The following is a 21,180-nucleotide window of genomic DNA, read 5'->3' as shown; positions in this document are numbered from 1 at the left end:
TTTAATAGCTGGCCAGAAGACACAGCTTAAAGTAAAAACCATTTCCTGGTATAGTACAGTAAAATGATTTATAACCAAAAACTACTTACTACTTATATTTAGGGCTTGCACTCCAACCAGCATGCACAACATCAAAAGGGAGATTCTATCCAAAGTTGAAATATTAACAAAGATATGAAATACTGCTATAAATCATAAAAATAAGTACAATACAAATAAAAATGAAGCAGTACCACTGGTGTTTTCTTATATTGTCTCCACAGTATACCTTGCTGTGTGTGATATTTGGGTTGAACGTGTTGCCCTTCTGGATTCACTGGACCTATTCTTTGCAGGATATGTTGCTCCATTAGTTTTGGTGGCTGCCTTTCTACAGAGCCTTTAGCTTTGTTGGACAATTGTAGTTTCTGAAGTCTACAGCAGAGATGTTAAATGGACAAACCACAGAGCTCCAAAGTGTATCCTGGACCAGCTTGAAATATAATTGGGAATTTTTTTTTAACAAAATAGGTAAAAATGCTATACAGTACAGACAATTTTACTTCTGAAAACTGTCAGTATGTATCCAGAAAGGAGCCTTATTTCCCCATTTATATTTGACTTTGACACCAGTGGTGTCAAAGCTTTTGGCAAAGCTGAAATCCTTTTGTAAGATACTGCCAAGATTTTTTAGAAAGAACCAGAATCTTTATTCTAGGAGTGGCAGAAAGCCTTCCTAGTTCAGCTTTCTTAGTACCTTAGCTTTTAGGTTTCTAAAATTCTGAGCAATGTGATCCCCATTTGAGGTACCAAACTCTCTCCTTCCAAACTTTTGACATTTTCAGTGCAGAATGTATAAGTTCAGAAAACAGTGACTTTCAATTCTCATTCCAGGCTCCATACAAGTAAGAGATATAAATGGAAAGGCAAGATCATTTTTGCTTTCATTTTTGCTTACATTTTTAGTAGCTAACAGCTACAAGCCAGATGGAAAGGATTATGGTCCTTAGAATACAGAATGGCAGAGCAGATAGTAATACATCATCTTTAATATCATTCCCCTTGATAAAACTATACACATTCCTTATTTCAAACTGTTTGATAGTGCAAATCGCTTTCCTGGGGAACACTTGGTTTTCCAAGTCTCCATTAGCTGGGGCAGATGAGGAGGGAAGGACTGTAGCCCTTGCAGAAGAATTTGCTAGGTTTCATCTTGGTGAGGTTTGCTACCCTGAATGATGGCTACATGGAAGCAGGTCCTGTGGGCTGGGGTATTTCTGCTGTTAATGGGGTCCTCAGGTTTTCTTGGCAGCTGGTCACTGGTTGGTGTTGACAGTGACAACAATGGTAGACTTTGTCCTAGTTCACAAGGTAATGTGTATGTGAGGTAGAATTGTTACCTGTCTTCCTGACTCCCAAATCTAGTACTATGTGTACTATACTTTTCCCTTTTAAATTTTCTTAAATAACTTTTTTTTAGTATTGGTATACATTCTATAGTTTCAGTTCATTGAGATTTACTTTGTATGACCTGGTAACTTAAAAGCATTTTTTTCTTTTTCTCATTTTTTAATTGTTACCTAGAAGTGGGAGAAAGATTAAATATTTCTATTGTGCTACTAATAGTATAAATTTGACAGTAGAGATGATGTCTGTCTTTGTATTCACATCTTTAGTTAGTGCTTTTTATTTGTTGTGTCTTCTTGTACTTACTTTTTAATAAATCTCTCTTAGACCCTTTTATGGCAAAGAACATCCAGTGCTGATGAATCTGGTTGAAGCTGTACTCTTTAATAAGAATCAACTGGCTTATGTAAATTTTTTGCTTGGTATGACTTATCTTACTTTTTAGCTATTCCAACTAGTTTGAAAAGTTAATGTGCTAGGCAATAACTTTGGGTTCAGCTTGCTTTGCAACTAACAAACTATAAAGCAGCTAATGAAGCCAGAAATTGAAGTCATACTTTGTTTGGGTGGTGTTTGGAAAGAGTGTGAAATACTTTTGTGTTCCTATTTTAAAAAATAGGCTTTTATTTTTAGTATCCAAATCCTTTCTTCCCTAGAATTTTTCATTAATAATACAAAATTTAAGAACTCTAAGCCTTAAACTTTTGTCATCTTTTTTCCCTTGTGGATTAAAATGTAAAGAATGCGATTACTGCTAGAAGTTTTTTTTTTTTTTTAAACTGCTGCTTTTTTGGTGGGTGGAGATGTGGGCTGGCTGTGTATGTGCTGAGGCATAAAACTTGAGTGTAAAAAGGAATCCATGTAAAGATAACTCAGGTTTGTACTCGGTGATTCCCTAGTAGAATGGTGTTTTTGTTAATTCTCCTCAAGGATAAGGTTGTTTGTATCTTATAGAATGTCAAAGGTACTGGCATAGTGATGAGAGGTGTCTGTTCTTTGCTTTTTAACCTTCCACAATTAGATATTTAAGCTGAAATCTTTTTTGGAAATTTTCAGGGCATAATAGTATGTTCCTTTTGAAATAATGAAAGAGGAATTCTCCTAGCATGAGAAATAACCAAAGAATTTATATGACAAAAACTTAGGTTACAAGTTCTGATCAAAATGAAAATAAACAAAAAGTACAGTGTAGTGCAGAAAGATGATTTACATTGAAAATATTACTAGATCAATTTTCAAGAGCTGTGCAGAAGTGGTCATGATTTGAATTTGAACTATTTGAAATTTATCAATTTACGTAAAATTTGTTTTTTTCTGCCCAATGAAAAAATTGTTAAATAAGTTTTAATCTAGTTAATAATATAAAAGCAAAGGGCAAGAAAACAGTTTCTGACTCAAATTTATTACAAAATAATAGGGTGTAAAGGAATTTTTTTTTAATTTAAAAATTAGCAAATATCATAAACTGTATAATATAACAAAATATGTTGAAAATATTTTTAGTAGTGTAAACTGATCTGTCTTTTCTTTGTCTTCTTGTACTATCCCCATATTTCAGAGAATTTGCATACCTAAACTTTCTTTATACAATGTACCAAGTATAGATGGATGACACGGGCATTTTCTAAAATCACTAATGCTTTAAACTCGGTATTGTTGTCCTTGCAATATTTTTCTATTAGGCTAAAATAACTTGAAGCTATTCTTTGAAAATAGCTTTTTAGTCTTCTATGCTTTCTTGTTTGACTGATAAGCCCTGGAATCCATAGTTTTAAACTTTAGGAGCATGAAGATTTCAAGATTAATAGAGAAGCATTGCTTTTCATTTAAAATCTTCTACATTGCCTCCCTAGCTCTGTAAAAGTGTTAGGTTATTCTTAGACAATTTAAAAGAAAATTGAGTTTTTTCTTTCTTAGAAATATAAGTTCTAGAAGATACCCTTTCCCAGAAAAATCTATTTTATCTATATTAAAAGTTTGTTTATAAGTATATTCTCTTCCTTAGGTTTCTTTTTCAAGATATGATGATATATTTCCATGCCAAGTCTTCATCTGTACTGGCTGACTCTCCAGTCATTTTAATATTATACACTTGAATTTGATTTTGAAAACAACTGAATCAGTCATAGCTAGCAGTAAAAGTTCCTTCACTATCCACTTTATTCTCATTTTCTTTTTCTTCCTTAAAGAAAGTAGAATCTTTTGACTAAATGACTACTCTGCTAAGAACAAGTTTTTTTTGTTTTTGTTTTTGTTATGATCTTCAATCCTTTACAGATTAAAAACTTTCCATTTCTATTCTTATTAACATTTCTATTCTAATTGTTTGCAACTCACAAAAAGCTGATGCAACATTGCCCTTTTATTTTGCTTGCATGTTTCTAGTATTCCATACTACGGATACAGGCATTCTGACACCTTTGTCCTATTTTAGAATGTCCTATTTTAGAAATGAAAAGTAATGACCTGTACTGAGAGGTAACCAAGTGAGAAGAGACAGGGATAGATAATAAGATACTTTGTAGTTAATCAAACTGACAAGATTCGGTCACTATTCAATATGAGATGGGAGTTTATGGTTATTCTAAGGATGTGATTGCAAGGATGATGATTGCCTTTGACAGAAGTAGGGAAGTTGGGGAGGGGGAGTGAATGTAGACTCCTGAGAGTCTTTATTTGTTTTCTCTAATTCTTTTTCTTTACTTTCTTCAGTTCATTTCCCAGACAGCTGCAACATTGATATTCTTGAAATGCAGATCTGACTCTACCATTCCTCTGTTCAACAAAATAAAATAGCTTCCTCTTGTCTCTAGGATAAAGTACAAATTCCTCTGGTGTTTGAAACCCCGTTACAATCTGGTTCCAGTATATTTTTCCTGACTTGTTTAACATTATCATTATTATTATTAATAGTAATAACTATCATTATTTCCATACCATGTTACTTGCTTTTCCCTATTCTACTTTAATCCCTTTATTCAAGCTGTCCTTATCTTCCTCTCATTCCTGTCCTACCCACCTTTCACCCTTGCTGATCCTGGGATATTCCCATGTCTCTCTCTTTCAAAATCTTTGGTTCTGTTCTAGACTCAACTCAAGTGCCACCTTCTATAGGAAGCCTTTCTGATCCTCTCAGATGTTAGTATTTGTTCTCCCTCTCTGTGACCACCCTTCAGTTTAGACCTAGACAGGACTTTAGAGTTCAGTCTTCTTCTTTGCAAACTTAAGGAAACTAAGGCTGAGTGAGGTGAGGTAATTTGCAGAGGGTCATTCAGTCAGCAAATCTTTAAGTGCCTGCTTTGTGCCAATCTAGGGGTGCAGATCCAACAAATGAGGCAATCCCTTTTCTCTCCCTGGAATTTGACATTCTAATGAGAGAAATGGCACGTATATAGAAAAATTTATGCTGCTGCATAAGTATAAAGTTAATTAGGATATATACATTTAAAATAGTTAAGTTTAAGATCATTTGGGAGGAAAGACATGAGCAGATGGGGGGAAATGAAAATTTCATGCAGAAGATGGATCTTCAGTTTCATCGTAAAGGAAAAGAGACATTATTCGAGGTGGAGGTCAGGAAGCACAGAGACAAGAGATCAAATGTTGTGTATGAAAGAGACTCATGGGGTGGTAAGGAGGGTGTCAAGCATTTAATTACTCTCTGGCATGAACCAGATTGTGCTAATTGCGTTACAAGCATTATTTCATCATCTAGACAGAATGCCAGTTTGGCAAATCAGTTTGGGTCCAGATCATGGAGAGATTTAAAAGCAGAGTGGAAGAGAAAGCCACTGGGGTGGACTGAGGAAAAAATTCATTATGCCTTTAAGGGAAAACCCCTGTGGCATCTCATATGGAGGATGGATTGGAATAGAGTAGATGAGGCAGAAAGTCCAATTGCAGGGAGCACAAATAGGAGGTAAGAGCTTGAACTAATAGTTGTTATGGACCAGAACTCTACTTAAAACAAAGATTCTTACAAAGTGCTAATTCAGTGGAATTGATGACAATGGTTATCTAGTTTAGCATGGTGCTTAATAGTTCTCTAGTTTAGTACATGTACTTAGTACTTAATATAGTTCTACAAGATTGACATCTATTCTACAAAATTCACACCTACAATGATGTAATTATAATAGAATATATAACAGCCAGGGTAGGACTGAGAGACAGATTCATTTCCTACCTTTGTAATGGCTGGAGGCTGGAGCACAAGCCCTTGGACTCAGAAATTCATTCCATCTTCATCAGCCTTGTGGTGGCTGGCCTGTCCTCCTGCTCCCCCCATTGAGACCAAGGCTCATCTGAAGGGCCTCAAGAAAGCTAGCCAGGCCCCAGACAAGGAGGCAATAAAGAATTTGGACTTTAACACCTGCTTATTCTTGTGGTGATCAATCTACTAAAACGAAGGCTGCTCCAAAACCTCAAGAAAACCAACCAGAACATTACAAAGAGGAAAAGATAAGGAGTTTGTTTTGACACCCTGAGTTTAAAGTAGCTCCAAGACATCTAACTTGAATTATCAATTTGGCAGTTGGTGATGCAGAAGTGAAATTCTGGAGAAAGTCTGGGACTGGATAAATAATTCTAGAAACGATCTGTATAGAGATGATAGTTAAAAACTATAAGAGCAGATAAAAGTAACTGGAGTATTAAGGGAGAAGAGAAGAGAGCCCATGACAGGTAGGAGGCATGAATGAAATGGATGATAAAGGAGACTGATTGAGAAGAACTAGCAGAAAGATAGAAGGAAAGCCAGGTAGAAGCAAGCTCTGGGTGAGGGTGGTTAACAGTGTCAAAGTCAGTGTTTAGCTTTATTAAGCACCTACTGTTTTTAAGCCACTGTGTTTAGTAATGTCAAATGCAGCAAATATATGGAGAATGATTAAAACTGAGAAAATACCATCAGATTTAGTGATTAAAAGATCATTAGTATCTTTGGAGAAGATAATTTCAGTTGAATAAAGTTTGAAGCCAGTTTGCAAAGTTTGAGGGAAGAGGAAGGGAAGGAATTGATTTTGGGAGAAGGGGAAGAGCAATGTGATGATTTTTTTTAAGTATGGGGAAGTATGGCCATCTTTGAAAGGAGTAAGGGAAGGAACTGGTTGATAAGAAGGATTGAAAATTTCACAGAATTTGGGGGTGGGATTGATGATTGACTATGGAATCTATTGGAGAATTGGGATCATATATACACAGGAGAGGGGCTATGCCTTTTGTGATAGATTGGAGGAAAATAGGTAATAATGGGAGATGATATCAAGCATTTGGCAAATTAAGAAGGAGCTCTCATAAAATGACCTCAGTTATTCTCAGTAAAGAAGCAAGCTCCTTAGTTGTGGGGGAAGAGATGGGACTTGAGTAGGAAAAGTAAAGTTTTATGATAGTATTTTAGGGAAGGGAAATAGAGAATTAATTAGAGAATAAATAAAAGAAATTCTTTCCTATGATAATTGTCCAGTTGAGGTCAGGTGACACAAATTTGTCAAGTGCCCAAGACCTTTCCTCTAACTTTTCAGTAGCTAATGAGTAGTAGTAAAAGAGGCAAAGGATGACAATCCAAGACAGGTTTGACATGAAAAGAACAATGCTGCGATAAGGGAGCAAGAATCTTGAGGAGAGAATTATAGCGTTTAAATGACTATTGAGTTGAGGAAATAAAGTCAGAGCCAAGGGTAATGAACTCAGAAGGTATTGAGAGGTAAAAGAATTGGAGAAGATAATCATTTGGAACAGATTTAGGTGGAAGTGAAGTAGAAAGAGATTGATAAGTAGATATGGTCAAGTGGAGAATGGGAAAGTTAAAATGAATTGGTTAGGGCCTTGGTCAACTTTTATAATTGGGTGATTGTTGTTGGAAGCATGGGACACTGAGGGGGCCTGGGATATGAGGGACAGGATTTGGATTCAGGTGTTTCTGACTTCAAACCCATTACTTTGCATATATTTGCTTTTCTATATCTATGTTTGCTGATTTTTGAGCATTTTTTCATTTTTGTCTTTGTTTTTGATGTCTAGTGTAGTACCTAGCATATTAGGTATTTGATGAATTGAATTATAGAACTTTTTAAAAGACATACCAGAAGTATGCCTGTTAAAATGCTTTCCTTAGTAATCCTTGCACTCAATACAGATGATATTTATGTTGTTTTAAATATTTGGGAACTCTTTTGTTGGAATTGCCCCTGGAACCAGTTTATGTGTCACATAGTCAACCATAAACATCTATTTAGTATTTGCTAAGTGACAGGCACCATGCATCTGACACTATTTAGATCCCTGACCTTTGTCTTTTCTCATTCTTTCTTCTTTACTGTTAAGTTCTCACTCTAAATACACACCCCCTCCTTTGATCCTGCAGTCTAAGCACCCCCATTGAGAAGTCTTCTTTGTGAACTGAAACACTCTGAGGGGAGGAGTTCTGGGACTGTCTCTAAACAAAAGCCTGGAAGAAAGGCACTGAGCATATCAAAAAGCAAACTTACTAAAAGTTCATCTGTGTGATATCTGTTACAAATTAATAAAATGGAGCACTGAGTAGAGAATTTGAAATTTATTGTCTTCACTTTATCTTCTTTGAATGAGTTACTTTTTATTTTTCTTCAATAAAGGGATAGTTTAATTATCATATCAAAACTTTTCAATATTATCAATTAATTTAATTGAATGGCTGCTGAATATTAATTATAAATACATTGCCGATATCTACATTTTCTTGTGTTATATATGATAGATATATAAAGCTAATATTCTTTTTAAAATTCCTTAGGCAAATACTGTGGTCTGGGATTACAACTGAACCATTCGATTGAATCAAAAAGCAATGAAATGACAGTGCTATTCATGAGTGGAACCCATGTTTCTGGGCGTGGATTTTTGGCTTCCTATTCAATTATAGATAAACCAGGTAATTTTTACTTTTCATAGTTTCCCATACATTGCTAATTAAAATATTATCTAAATAGTTCATAAGTTCAAGATGGAAGATAGATTCTACTAAAACTTTATAATTTGTTCTTTTTGAAAACAATTAAGTATCCATCCAGAATTGATGAAAATGATTTGAAATATTGCATGCTATCCCCAAATCCTTTCATCATCAGAGTAATACTAGCCTTTTAACTTCAATTTCATGAAAAATAAAAATATTTAGAAAAGAATTTTAACAATGTAAATGTAAAACTTTATCATTTATATGTAAACATACCACTTCATATCTGTGTTTGACAGCGATAGGATAGAATGAAAATTTTTTTTATCATGAAATGTGTAATTGTATTTTAATAAAAATAGAACTACATTTATATTTATTTTGAAATAGTTGTTAATTTATTTTGAACAACCAATATATGTAATGTTTATTAATCTCATCATTAGTTGAACATTAGGAATACTGGGGACAGCTAACCATCTTCATGGATCAACACATAGGAAGAAATAAAGATACCAGTGGAACCAAGAAATGTATCTTGAAAGTCATAGGAAGAGGATAAAAATATAGGGTGTTAAAACTGTCACTTGCTGCAGAGAAATTAAGGATACTGATAAAAGGCTATTGACTTTAGTTAGTAAGATATGGCCTTTTATGAACAGAAGACAATTTGTAAGGGTCTGGGGGAACAGTTGAGATGTACTTATTAGAAAGATTATCATGAATATTGAGGTCAGGTCAGGGAGGATAACGGCAGATTCTGGGTTGGAGGGAGGATGATAAATGGGAGTACAGACAGCAAAGAGACAGAGCACCTTGAAATTGGCATATTTGTAACCCTAGAGATGGGGAGACAGGGACATTTTTAGATTATATGAACTTTGAAGGAAGAAATTTTATTGAGCAATAGTGGCAAAGTAATTATTTAGAAGTGCTAGTAGGACATAAGGAATATATAGATCCCTCCTCAGATCCTCTCCAAGGGAGTCAAGAACAACTTTCCTTTAGAGGAAGATAAAATGGATCTGTTGTCCCAGGATTCTGTTGTGCAAAAAGACAGAGGATCTGCTTGACAAAAGATTTAAGATGAAGAATAGTTTGCTTATAATATAGCAAAAGCATTCCAAGGACTTAAGAAGCCTTTGAGAATGAGGGAGATTTGTTTAGAATATAGCTTGAGCTTCTAGGGGTACAGAGCAAGGGGATAGGAATGTGGTGGGCAGGACTGGAGTGGAATGTGAGAAGGGAAGAATAGGAGCCATAGGTGCTAGCGGAGGAGATATTTGAACATTTGCCAAGTCTTCAACATTTTTTCATTGCAGATATCTTTTATTTGTGCCCTTATAGTTTGGGCTCTTAATACCTTTCAGAAGAATCATTACAATAGCTTACCTGTTGCTAACTTTCTAACTTTCAATCTGTCCATCACACAGTTGCTAAATTGCTATTCCCAAAGCACAGGCCTTGTTTATACCCCCTTCATCAAGAAGTTCCCATTGCTCCTTGATTGCTTCTTTGAGACAAAGTTTTTAGATTTACACCTGTTCCATAAAGCCTTCCCTAATTCTCCCCATACCTTTCCTGTACTCACTAGATTAAATTCAAATTTTTTAAAGTTATCTTTTTTAATATTACATATTGCAGTCTTTTCCTTTTCTCCCTTCCCATCAGAAATCTATCCCTTTAACAAAAAACAAAATGGGAAAAATGTTTCATAAAATGAAATAGCACATCAACTAAGTACTACATTATATGCAGTATTCCATTATACATAGGGCCTGATTTCTGCAATTATCTCTTTTTTGGGTCACACCCTTGGTCATTATAATTTCGTGGCATTCAGTTTGAATTTCTCTGTTGCTGGCTTTTCCTTTTATGTTGTTGTAGCCATGTCTTGTTTTCCTGGCTCTGTTTTTTTTTTTTTTGTTTTGTTTTGTTTTTGTTTTTTTGTTTTTTTAACCTTTATCAGTTTATATAAATCTTCTTCTTCTTTGTACTCTTCATATTTGTTTCTTACAGTGTACTACTATTCCATTGCATTTATATACCCAGCTTTTTTAGCTATTCTCCACTGTTCTTTCATAATATAAAAAGTGCTGCTATGTGGTGCAGTGGTTTGAGCACCAGCCCTGAAGTCAGGAGGACCCGAGTCCAAATCCAGCCTCAGACACTTAACACTTCCTAGCTGTGTGACCCTGGGCAAGTCACTTAACCCCAAGTGCCTCAGGAAAGGACGGAAGGAAGGAACCAAGCAAGCAAGCTAGGCTGCTAGGCTGCTTTGAATGTTTTGGTGTATATTGGGCCTTTTTGTCATTGACCTCTTTAGGGTGTATGCTTGCATCTCCCAGAAGAATCTTGCATCAAAGGGTGTCGACATTTTATTCTCTTTCTTAAGAATTTTAAATTGCTTTCCAGAATGATTGGGCCAAATCATATTCAAACTTTATTTCTAAAGAAATCTAGCGAGGTACTACTTTTGCAACCTTTTTTTGTAGGCTTCTTCGTTATTTCATTACATTGCAGTCAGGAAACTTTTTCCTTTGTTCCTCAAACATCCTGATGTACACAAAGTCAATTCCCAGAATCTTTTCCCCACTTCATTCAAGAGACTTTTAGTATCATCTGAGATAATATTGTGTCTCCATTATTTTTAACTCAGAAATTCTTGTTTATGGTCATAATTTCCTTATCTTCTGTCTTTCCCTCTGATTCCCTCCCACATCTTTTCTTTGTCTCTTCCTGTTCTTGCCATCTATCTCTTCTCCTCTTACCTCTCATTTTTCCTATCACAACTTTGACCCCCAAGGCAGCCCGTTTGGTTTTGCATTGTTTTCCATTTCTAAATCTTTTGCCTTGCCATTCATACCCTCTCAGTCTTCAGTATTGGGTTACACTCATTTTCTGCCTTCTCCATACCCTACCTAACTCTAGTACTGGAGCAAGTCTTACAACCTTGCCATCTGTGTCCATTACACATTCTTATTATCTGTTATGAAGGAAGCCATAGTTACTGTATGTCAGTATCCCTTAATGATTCTCTAGTATGACTTCCATAGTAGCTTTCTCAGACTTTCTTTCCAAATTTCTAATGCTACAAAACTTGTCTTTCAGGAAATAACCTTGACTTTTACTTTACTGAAAAGTAAAAGTTGTTTACTATCTAGTATATACCGTAAGTTATTTCCTAGGTTAAACTTCAGCTTCTTAAAATGGCTTTTCCCCTTTCTAAAATTAATCTATTTCATTTCCCTTATTGCCTGGTAACCACTCCCTCTATTTGTCTGTCCCTTTTCCCTCTTCCTCTTTTTCTTTATATTCAAACTTTCCCTGTCTACAGGCTCCAGACATGGTCATATATTTTCCCATGTTTAAAAACCTTCACTTAATCCTGCCATCCCATATTATATGTAGTACTTTTTCTTCCCAAATTTGATTCTCAAATTATTAGAAAGCATTGTCCATTCTTGTGTCTTCACTTCCTCAATCTCTATTCAATTCTCAACTACTTATACTTGAGCTTCCAATCTTAATATTAGATTGAAACTCTTTTCTGAAATTATTCATGAGCTCTTTAAAAAAAATTGTTATGAACTCAATAAATATCAGCAAACATCAATCATATCCCATATTCAAAAAATAATAGGTAAAAAGTATTGTGTATGAAACTATGTCTTAATTTCAGATGCTTTGGATTTTATAAATATATATGTGTATATGTGTATATATGCATATGAATATATGAACATGGTATGATAGTTCAAGTTTTCCTGTTTGTATCTCCTGAACTATTTCTGATTTCTGTGAATTTTCACAATGTTTCATTTTTGCTCCTTTCTCTCTTTTTCTTTGCATTCTCATCATTTCTTCTTGAAAAAAAAAAACAAAACTTCTCTTGAAATAGATGAATATAGTCACAAAACAAATCTGTGTAATATGATTAATTAATTAACTTCTAAATCTGATAGTCTTCTCCTAATCCTTATTCTTCTCAGTCTTCATCCTTGTCCCTTCTTCAATTCTAATACTGTTTGTTGATGATACCTCCAGAATATTCTTTTCCCTGGCTTTAGACATTTTTTTTCTCTTAGTACTACTCTTTTTTGTCTGAATGTTCCTTTTTCTTCTCCACTGTTCATCTTTCATCCCATACCCTTGAACTATAGGTATACCCAGAGGCTCTTTTCTGGACTCTGTTCTCTTTATACTTTCCCTCTTGGTGATTTCATCTGTTTTCAATTTTCATTTCTGCAAATGACTGTAAAATCTATGTATCTACTCCCAGTTTTTTCCTTAGGAATTTTAGTCCTGCATCTTTAATTTCTGGAAATACCAACTTATATGTCCCATTGAAATCTCAAATCACTTCTTCACCACCCTGAGTTCAGCAGTTTTCTCCATTTTCCTGAACTCATCCATTCTCTTATTTTGAAGACCCCATTACTTTTCCAGTGACCCAGATTTATAATTTAGTCATTTTACATACTTCTTTCCTTATTCCCCACATTCATTCATTTGTTAAATCTTGTCAATTTTACTTGAATAATCTCCTACAAATGTCCCTTTCCCTCCACTAATAAATTACCTTTATTATTTATTATCCTATGATTATAATTATCTCTGATCTTATTTTCCTGCTTCTCATTTTTCCTTTTACTCCCTCCTTCCCACAGATAACCAAAATAAATGTCTTCAAAGAACTAGTCTGATGCTACTAATAAAAGCCTATAATAATAGAATAGAATTCCTAAATTTAGAATTTAGGAATGAATTATGGGAGGAAAAGTTATTCATTCAATCCAACAGGTATTCACTAAATGGAGCCCTGAAGCTCAAAAGGAAGATTTGAAAAAATAACAACAAATAGTTCTTGGCATCTAGAAGTTTACAATTTAATAGGATACAACCTGATTATTATAATCTAGTTTATAGTAAGATATATACACAAATAGCTTTAATACAAATTAGAAAGTGATTATGCCATTAATTACCAACCTTACTTAACAAGGAATTGAAGCATTCCCAGAGTCCCAGAATCTTAGAGTTGACAGAAACCTCTAGTCTGACACATACTTTTCCCACAAATGATTATCAGACCTTTACTTGAAGACCTCCTGATAGATTTTATTCCATGTTTGCTCAGCTTTAATTGTTAAGAAATTTTTCAAACCTAATTGTTTTGCTTTTGTAACTTACTCACTGCTCCTGGCTCTGTCCTCTGGGCCAAGAACAAAATTTTTCAGACTTCCATGTGACAGCTCTTTCAGGTTGGAAGACTGTTATCATGATCCTTATCCCAGCCTCCACCACATCTTCTGCTCTCCAGGTTAAATAGTGTCATTTCTTTCAATCAATTCACATGTGGTATAAATTTGAAGCCTTTCCCCATGTAGATTGCTTTCTCTGAATACGCTTAAGATTATCCTTTCTTAAATATGGTTCCCAGACCTCAAAGCGATAGTCTGGGTGTGATGAAAGCAGAATACATGGGTTTAATATTGTAACAGAAAGAATATAAAACAAGAGTGTGTAATGAACCAGGAGAAAAGAGAAGAGGGATCGAGGAATCAGGGTAAAATGAGAATAAAGACAAGTATAAAAGGAGAAAAAAAAAGTTGCTGCATCTGGCCCGTGGGCCATAGTTTGAGGACCCCTGAGTCTAAATATTCTGTAGATAGAAGTCATGAGAACTGAGAAGGTTAAGAGCTAGGGAAACATCTTCTAAAAGACTGGAAATCCCATTAATTACTGAACTGAATAAAGGAACAAATTATATTTTGTATGAAGAAATTATCATCCTATTCTGTCTTTTATTATTTATTAAGTAAAAGTGTGAGGGACATACAGACGTGGGCTTTTCACCTTTTGGAATCATATAGATCAGTGTCCAAAGCATACAAAGTATGTAGTTTGTCAGCTTTTAAATAGCTAAATTGCACATTTAAAATCAGGAGAGTTGGTTACAAAAACATTAAATATATTTTGATTATATAATCACTTCAAGTAGCTAGCATGCTATTATTTGGCTATTTTAAAGAAGCAGTTTTATGACACTCTTCTATGCAGTAATGTAAGTTTCAGATTGGTTTGTTTTGATCTTATGATACTTATAAATTTAAGTAAAACTAAGCTTTTAAATAGCTTAGTTTCATGAAAGAAGCTATAAAACTTCTAGTCTTTTTGGTTTTTCTTCTATTTAAGACTTTGCAGTTTTACTTACAATCTTATTGAAAGGATATTTATCAGCATTGTTGAGAATATTGCTTTCCAGGTATAGAGCCTTTTCAGAAAAATCTGAAATTTATTGACTTAATATTAGAATTATTTAATTGTGAATAAAAAAATTAGTAGAATTGATTGTGAAAAATCAAAATTTCAGTATCATGGTTATATATCAACATGAATATTTATATCCAAACTTATTTTAACCTTTGCTTTAAATTAAAATTGTAGTTATTAAGTAGTGTTGATTTATTATCTCAATCAATCAGTAAACAAACAAAAAAAAAAATCACAAACTATGTGTCAGGTCCTTTGCTAAGCATTAGGGAGACAAAAAATAGCCCCTGCCTTCAAGAATTACAAAATAATGGTAGAGACAACCCTTAACACATATATACAAACAAGCCATATACAGATTAAATAGAAAATAATTAACAGGGAAGATCTAGAATTAAGAGGAGTTGGGAAAGGTTTACTACAGAATTACTTACTATAGATTTTAGTTGGGACTTGCAGGAAGCCAGGAAAGTCAGTAGACAGAGATGAGAAGGCTCATTGTTCCAGGCATGTGGAAAGCAGCCAGAGAAAATGCCCAGAGCCAAGGGATGGAGTATCTTCAGCCAGAAGGCCAGGGTAATAGGATATAAAAGTATATGATGATACCTCAACAACGATACTGTATATGAGGATGTATTCTGATGGAAGTGGATTTCTTCAACAAAGAGATCTAACTCAGTTTCAATTGATCAAGGATGGACAGAAGCAGCTACACCCAAAGAAAGAACACTGGGAAATGAATGTAAACTGCTTGCATCTTTGTTTTTCTTCCCAGGTTATTTTTTACCTTCTGAATCCAATTCTTCCTGTGCAACAAAAGAACTGTTCGGTTCTGCACACATATATTGTATCTAGGATATACAGTGACATATTCAACATGTATAGGACTGCTTGCCATCTGGGGGAGGGGGTGAAGGGAGGTAGGGGAAAAGTTGGAACAGAAGTGAGTCCAAGGGATAATGTTGTAAAAAATTACCCAGGCATGGGTTCTGTCAATAAAAAGTTATATTAAAAAAAAAAAAAAGTATATGATGAGGAGTAGGTATAAGGAAACTAGAAAGGTAGGAGAGGTCTAGATTACAAAAGACTTTTAATACAAATGGAAGATTTTGTATTTGATTTTGGAGATTGAGGAGCCACAGGATTTTATTGAATAGGGAAGTGACCTAGACAGACCTGCAAATCACATTAGTGGTAAAACTGGGGATGGATTGGAGTGGGGAGAGTCTTGGAGCAGGTTGACCCACTAACTGGCAGTTTCAGTAATCCAGACTTGAGGTGATGAAGACCTGTCCTAGAGTGGTAGAAGTGTCGGCGGGGAGAAGAAGATATGTTCAAGAGATGTGAAAAAGGTGAAATCCATAGTTTTTGGCAACAGCTTGGATCTGGAGATTGAGAAATAGTGAAGAATACAAGATGACATCTAGATTAGAAGCCTGAGGGGCTGGGGGATGGTGTTGCTCTTTAGTAGTAGGGCAGGAAGGCAATAGGGAAGGTTTAGGGTGAAGTTCTCCTGGATACATTGTTAAGTCTGTTGGATCTTCAATTTGAGATGCATGAAAGCATCTCAAAAGATGTGAGCTTGGAGACTGGGGGGGGGGGGATAGATGTGGGAATCGTCATCATGGGAACAGGTGTGATCACCAAGGGGAGAAATAGAGAGGGAAAAGAGAAAACGGCCAATGAGAGGTCCCAGTCCAGGAAGGTGATATGGAAGATGTGGTCAGAGGATTTGGAGGAGAACCAGGAAAGAGGCACACAGAGACTATTGATGAGAGTGATGTCGGTGTCAGGAGCTATAGAGGTCAAGGGAAAGAGGATTGGGAAAAGGGCATGAGATTAGGCAAATAAGAGTAACTTTGGAGATAGAATTTTTGGTGGAATGATAAAATTGTAAGGAGTGAAGAAAGAAAATGGAAGTACTTGTTTATAGATGGCCTTTTTGAGCAGTTTAACTATCAAGGATAGCAGGACAGAGGATGAAAATGGGACAGAGTCGAATGAATGTGTATGTGGGAGCTACAGGTATATCTGTGGGCAGTAGGGGATGACCAGTAGATAAGGAGAGATTAAAAATGAGTAATGGAAGAGGAGTGTTGGGAAGCAGTCTCTTGGAAGAGACAGCATGGAATGAGACTATTTTAGCAGGTATAAGGTTAGGTAAGGAGGGAGGTTTCTTCATCCTGTGAGACCGAGATGGAGGAGGCAGAGATAGCTGAGTTGAGAGGAAATAAGGAAGAGAGACAAAGAGGGAATTAATATAGCCAGTAGCTTCAAATGTTCCTGCCAGTATGAGACAGGACTCTTGACTAAAAGAGCTGGGGATTTGGGAAACATGGGAGGTTTGAAGAGAGTAAGAAGGTCTGGAAGAGGCCTTGTGGAGAGTAGCTGAGAAGGTAGCTAGAGGAAGATTGCCTTGCAGCAGTTGAGGTTGTACAACATGAATTTGAGAGGACTTAATCAAAATGGTTGTATGATTTTCCCCCCACCGTCTTTTAGCAGGATATGTTTAGAATTTAGCAAAGAAGGGAGTGATCCAAAGCTGAAACAGGGCATTATAGGCATAAATAAATAAAGGGGGGCTGGGAATTCAAGAGAGAAAAATGGCATAGAGGTGAATTGGTGACACTGTGATAAGTCTTTTCTTATGTCAAGAATAGCTTCCTATCTTAGGCTATGTACATTCTTGTCTTTAAAACTCAGCAAAATGCTGGATACTCCCTAAAAATTCTCTTCTGATAGAAATGGGTAGTACAGATCACCTTTGGAGCTTTTGTAGTAAGATGCCGTGTTAGATACTATGGGTATGCTGTGGAAAACATTGCTTATGTCTAACTAGAATTAGCCTAGTAGATTCAGATGTCAATCTACTTTGGGGGATATGTTTTGGATGCATTTCACTGTAATGTTTGCTGGTGACCCTATTTGGACACCTAGATTACCAATCTCATTTAGTTAAGCATTTATATTTATAGTTTTTTTTCTTGTTTCATAATTGTAAACTTTCTGCTTAAAGATTAAAACTTGACAGACTCAAGATTGTCTCTCTCACTTATTCTAAAACTTAATGGTTGTTTCTCTTTTTACTTGGCCAATTGTCACTGCTAGGTGTCTAGGATTGCATTGATAACACTATAGAGTTAAAAGCAAATGACTTAAAGGATCATGGAACTTAGAAATTGGAAGGAATCTTAGTTATTTACTAGTCCAATCTTATCTTGAAAATAATGCCCAAAGTCATTGGACATTCTTAGTCATATAGCTTTCTGTATTAAAGGCTTTTATTGGTTTTTGTTCTGGTTTGTGACTCTTTGGAGATATCCATTATTATATCAACAAAGAGTTTAGATATGGGCAGTTCATCTTACTTTTTAAAAAGTGACTCTTCTGTAGTATATCAAGACTATTACCACTATCCTTTTTGTATCCTTTTCCTCTTTTGTTTATAACCAAGTAGCTAAGGATATCTTTGTTATATATAGCAAGATATTGCTAGCTAAGAAATGTTTCTTACTTAAGTTTGAAATTTTTAATAGAAATTATATCTTCAGCTTTTACTAAATACTCATCTATATCAATAAACAATGTATACCTTATAGTACTAGGCAGTATGGTGATCATCAGATAAAATATATAAGGCACATGAGGGAAAATATTTTCTCCAGTATCAAGAAACTTAAAATATAAATGCTGTTTACATATTTTTGAGTCTTAGTATTTGAGGGTTCCTGAGAGTTACAAATTCTCTCTGGTACTGCTTTCTACTTTATTAATATAATATTTTCTCATTTTTTTCCTAGATCTAATTACTTGTTTAGATACTGCAGCTAATTTTTTGGAGCCTGAGTTCAGGTATGCCTGAATTTCATACTTTATTTTTTTTCAATTGATATATTATTAAATTGATGGAGACAGTACATGATATTATTATTCTTCCAAGACCCTTATATACTTATTGTGAAAATCAGTGTTCTTAACATATTTCAAAAATATAGGTTCCAGAATTTATCTTCATTATAATTTTAAAAATCTTTTTCCATTTGAAACTGACACCTTAATCTCAACTTAAATCTCATTCTTTCATAATAATCATCTGAAGTAGCCAGTGCAGGTTTTTTATTATCCCCATTTTACAGGTGAAGAAACTGAGAAAAAGAATAGTGACTTGAATTTAAAACTAGGAGAATTATTGCTTCAGAGCTTTTAAAAAAAAAACACTTATTATGTAAGATAAAGGGCAGGTAGAGAATGGACAAAGTACATTTACATATGTTTTATAAAAATATAAAAATGGTATTTTGAACTTTTATTCAACTCCTTTTCAATGCAATTTAGCTTTCTTTTTCTGCCTTTATAAAAATATATTATTCCCATATATGTGTGTTATATTTAATTAGGAAGTAAGCCAGTCCACAAAAGGTTTAACTATCTATACCCAAATTAGAAGTAATATGTAGAGTTATTATGAATTATTAGTCTTACTTAATTGTACTTCAATTAATGGTATTTTAAAATTTTGCTTAATTGCGAATTGGTTCTACTGCTTTTTTTATTTTTTAACTTTGGAAGTTCATAAAAGCATCTTTTAAATAGATTAGATATTTTGGGGTTTTTTGTTTTTGTTTTTGGTTTTTTGGTTTTTTGGTTTTTTTAGGAGACCTTCTTACATTCCTGATTGCTCTTTCAAAGTTTGTTGACACTTCAGTTAGCTTTAAATACTTACAGGTTTTGGAGGTTTTGGAGGTTAATGATGTAGAACATGACATTTAAATGCAAACATCAGTGACTTGATTTCCAAAGTATAATAATAATAATAATAGTTTTTAAATGGGTAAATGCTAAGTCTGCTCTTCCAGTAAGTTAAATCGTGTCATTTTAAGGTTTGAAAGGACTTTTAAGGTGTCGTTGATACCTTTTACTTTACAGATTGAGCAAGTTAACTTTAAGTTTTCTAAAGTTCTTCATTGGTAGTAGAGACAGCACATGGTCTAGTCTCAAGATATTTACTAGCTGTATTATTAGACAAATGATTTAATCCCTGTTTACTTCTGTTTTCTCATCTGTAAAATGGGGATATTAATACCACCTCCCAGGGATGTTATGATCATCATATAAGATAATCGTATAATATTTAACAGTACCTGACACATACATAGTAAGTGCTATATAAATGTAAACTATTATTAGCACTAGTGAATGAGTAAGAACCAATGAGTAAGATCTTATCTATAGTTTTTATTTACTTTTTTTTGGTAGATCATTCTGATTATTCTGCTTTTTAAGTCAGATAAAATCTCCCCCCTTATTGATAAAAAGCTGAACACTTAATTGATTTAAAGTAATGTTATTGGCTAAATGCATAACAGCATATACTCTTGAAATTGTTTTCATGTTGCAGTAAATACTGTCCAGCAGGCTGCCTCGTTCCTTTTGCTGAGATTTCTGGAACTATTCCTCATGGATATAGAGATGTAAGTTGGATGTAGATTTTATTTAAAAGTTCTATTTTACATATATACTTATTTAATTTTTTAGAATTAGAACAGGTAGGTATACTATTTTTAGCTTTTTTATGAATCCTTTTTTTTTTTTTTTAAGGAATTGGTTAGTGTTTTTAATTTCCTTACTTCTGCTAATGGCATCATTCTTCTAGTCACCAAAGTTTTGACTTTTCACTTATCTTTGCATAGCTAATCAGTTGCCACAGTTTCTCATTCCTTGAACATTCCTTGAATCTGTCCCCTTCTGTTCATCACTACCCTTTGTCTAGACGTTTTCTGTAGCCCTGTAGAGGTTCTCTCTCTACCACCATTTGTTCTCTTTCTTTTCCATTCCATCTTCCCCATACTGCCAGATTGATATTCCTAAAGGGAAAGTCTATCCATCACTCTCCTTCTTAAGAGGTTGTTGCTTTTAGGTCAAAGTAGAAATCTTGGCACTTAAAGTCTTTTGGAATCTATCTCCACTCTGTATTTTGAAGCTGATTAAATATTATTTTTACTATTCCCTAAGATTTTTTCTGTAAATAGTATATTTGTGCAGGCTGTCCTATATGCTTGGAATGCTCACTAACTATTGGAGTTTTTAGTGCCTTTAAAGTTTCACTTCTGGTGCCAACACATTGTATCTTTCCAGTAGGATATAAGCTCAGGAAATGTCTCTTTTTTGTTTGTTTCCACTCTATTTCACCCCATGCCTAGGACAGTACGTGCATATGGCAAGCATTTAATAAATGTTTATTTGATTTCATCTGACATATAGCTATATATTATTCATAGTATTGAGAAAATTTGCCATATTTTATAAACTATAGGCCAAATGATTAAAATAAACTAAATAAATGGTTTTTAACAGAAACAATAAAAAGAAAACTAATTTTGAGTATTTTCCTTTTCTTTTCCCTAAGTCATCCTCACTTTGTATGGCTGGTATACATGCAGGAGTTGTGTCAAATAATTTGGGTGGCCAGATCAGTGTGGTAATCAGCAAAGGTATACCATACTATGAAAGTTCTTTGGCTAATAACGTCACATCCGTAGTGTAAGTATTCTTACTATGTCATGGATTTTTATTGGGAGTGGTGGGAG

At 34.4% G+C, this 21,180-nt stretch overlaps 1 protein-coding gene and 1 long non-coding RNA gene across 3 annotated transcripts in view; one reads left to right on the top strand and one right to left on the bottom strand.

Annotated features, from left to right (window-relative positions):
• DCBLD2 (discoidin, CUB and LCCL domain containing 2) overlaps positions 1–21,180 on the top strand; it is a 97,379-nt gene that overhangs the window by 32,399 nt on the left and 43,800 nt on the right. For both annotated transcript variants that reach the window (XM_031959553.1, XM_031959552.1), the window contains exons 3-6: positions 8,156–8,293; positions 18,394–18,445; positions 19,992–20,064; positions 21,000–21,133. In XM_031959553.1, coding sequence (XP_031815413.1) covers positions 8,156–8,293; positions 18,394–18,445; positions 19,992–20,064; positions 21,000–21,133 — 397 coding nt within the window. The remainder of the gene's footprint in view (positions 1–8,155; positions 8,294–18,393; positions 18,446–19,991; positions 20,065–20,999; positions 21,134–21,180) is intronic.
• LOC116422362 overlaps positions 1–21,180 on the bottom strand; it is a 52,051-nt gene that overhangs the window by 14,816 nt on the left and 16,055 nt on the right. The window contains exon 2 of the long non-coding RNA XR_004232969.1: positions 90–145. This is a non-coding gene — a long non-coding RNA (uncharacterized LOC116422362). The remainder of the gene's footprint in view (positions 1–89; positions 146–21,180) is intronic.

Source organism: Sarcophilus harrisii, chromosome 3, assembly GCF_902635505.1.
Source record: "Sarcophilus harrisii chromosome 3, mSarHar1.11, whole genome shotgun sequence".
NCBI classification, from domain to species: domain Eukaryota; kingdom Metazoa; phylum Chordata; class Mammalia; order Dasyuromorphia; family Dasyuridae; genus Sarcophilus; species Sarcophilus harrisii.
The sequence above is the reverse complement of the archived record's forward strand: the minus strand, read 5'-3'. Positions and strand labels throughout refer to the sequence as shown.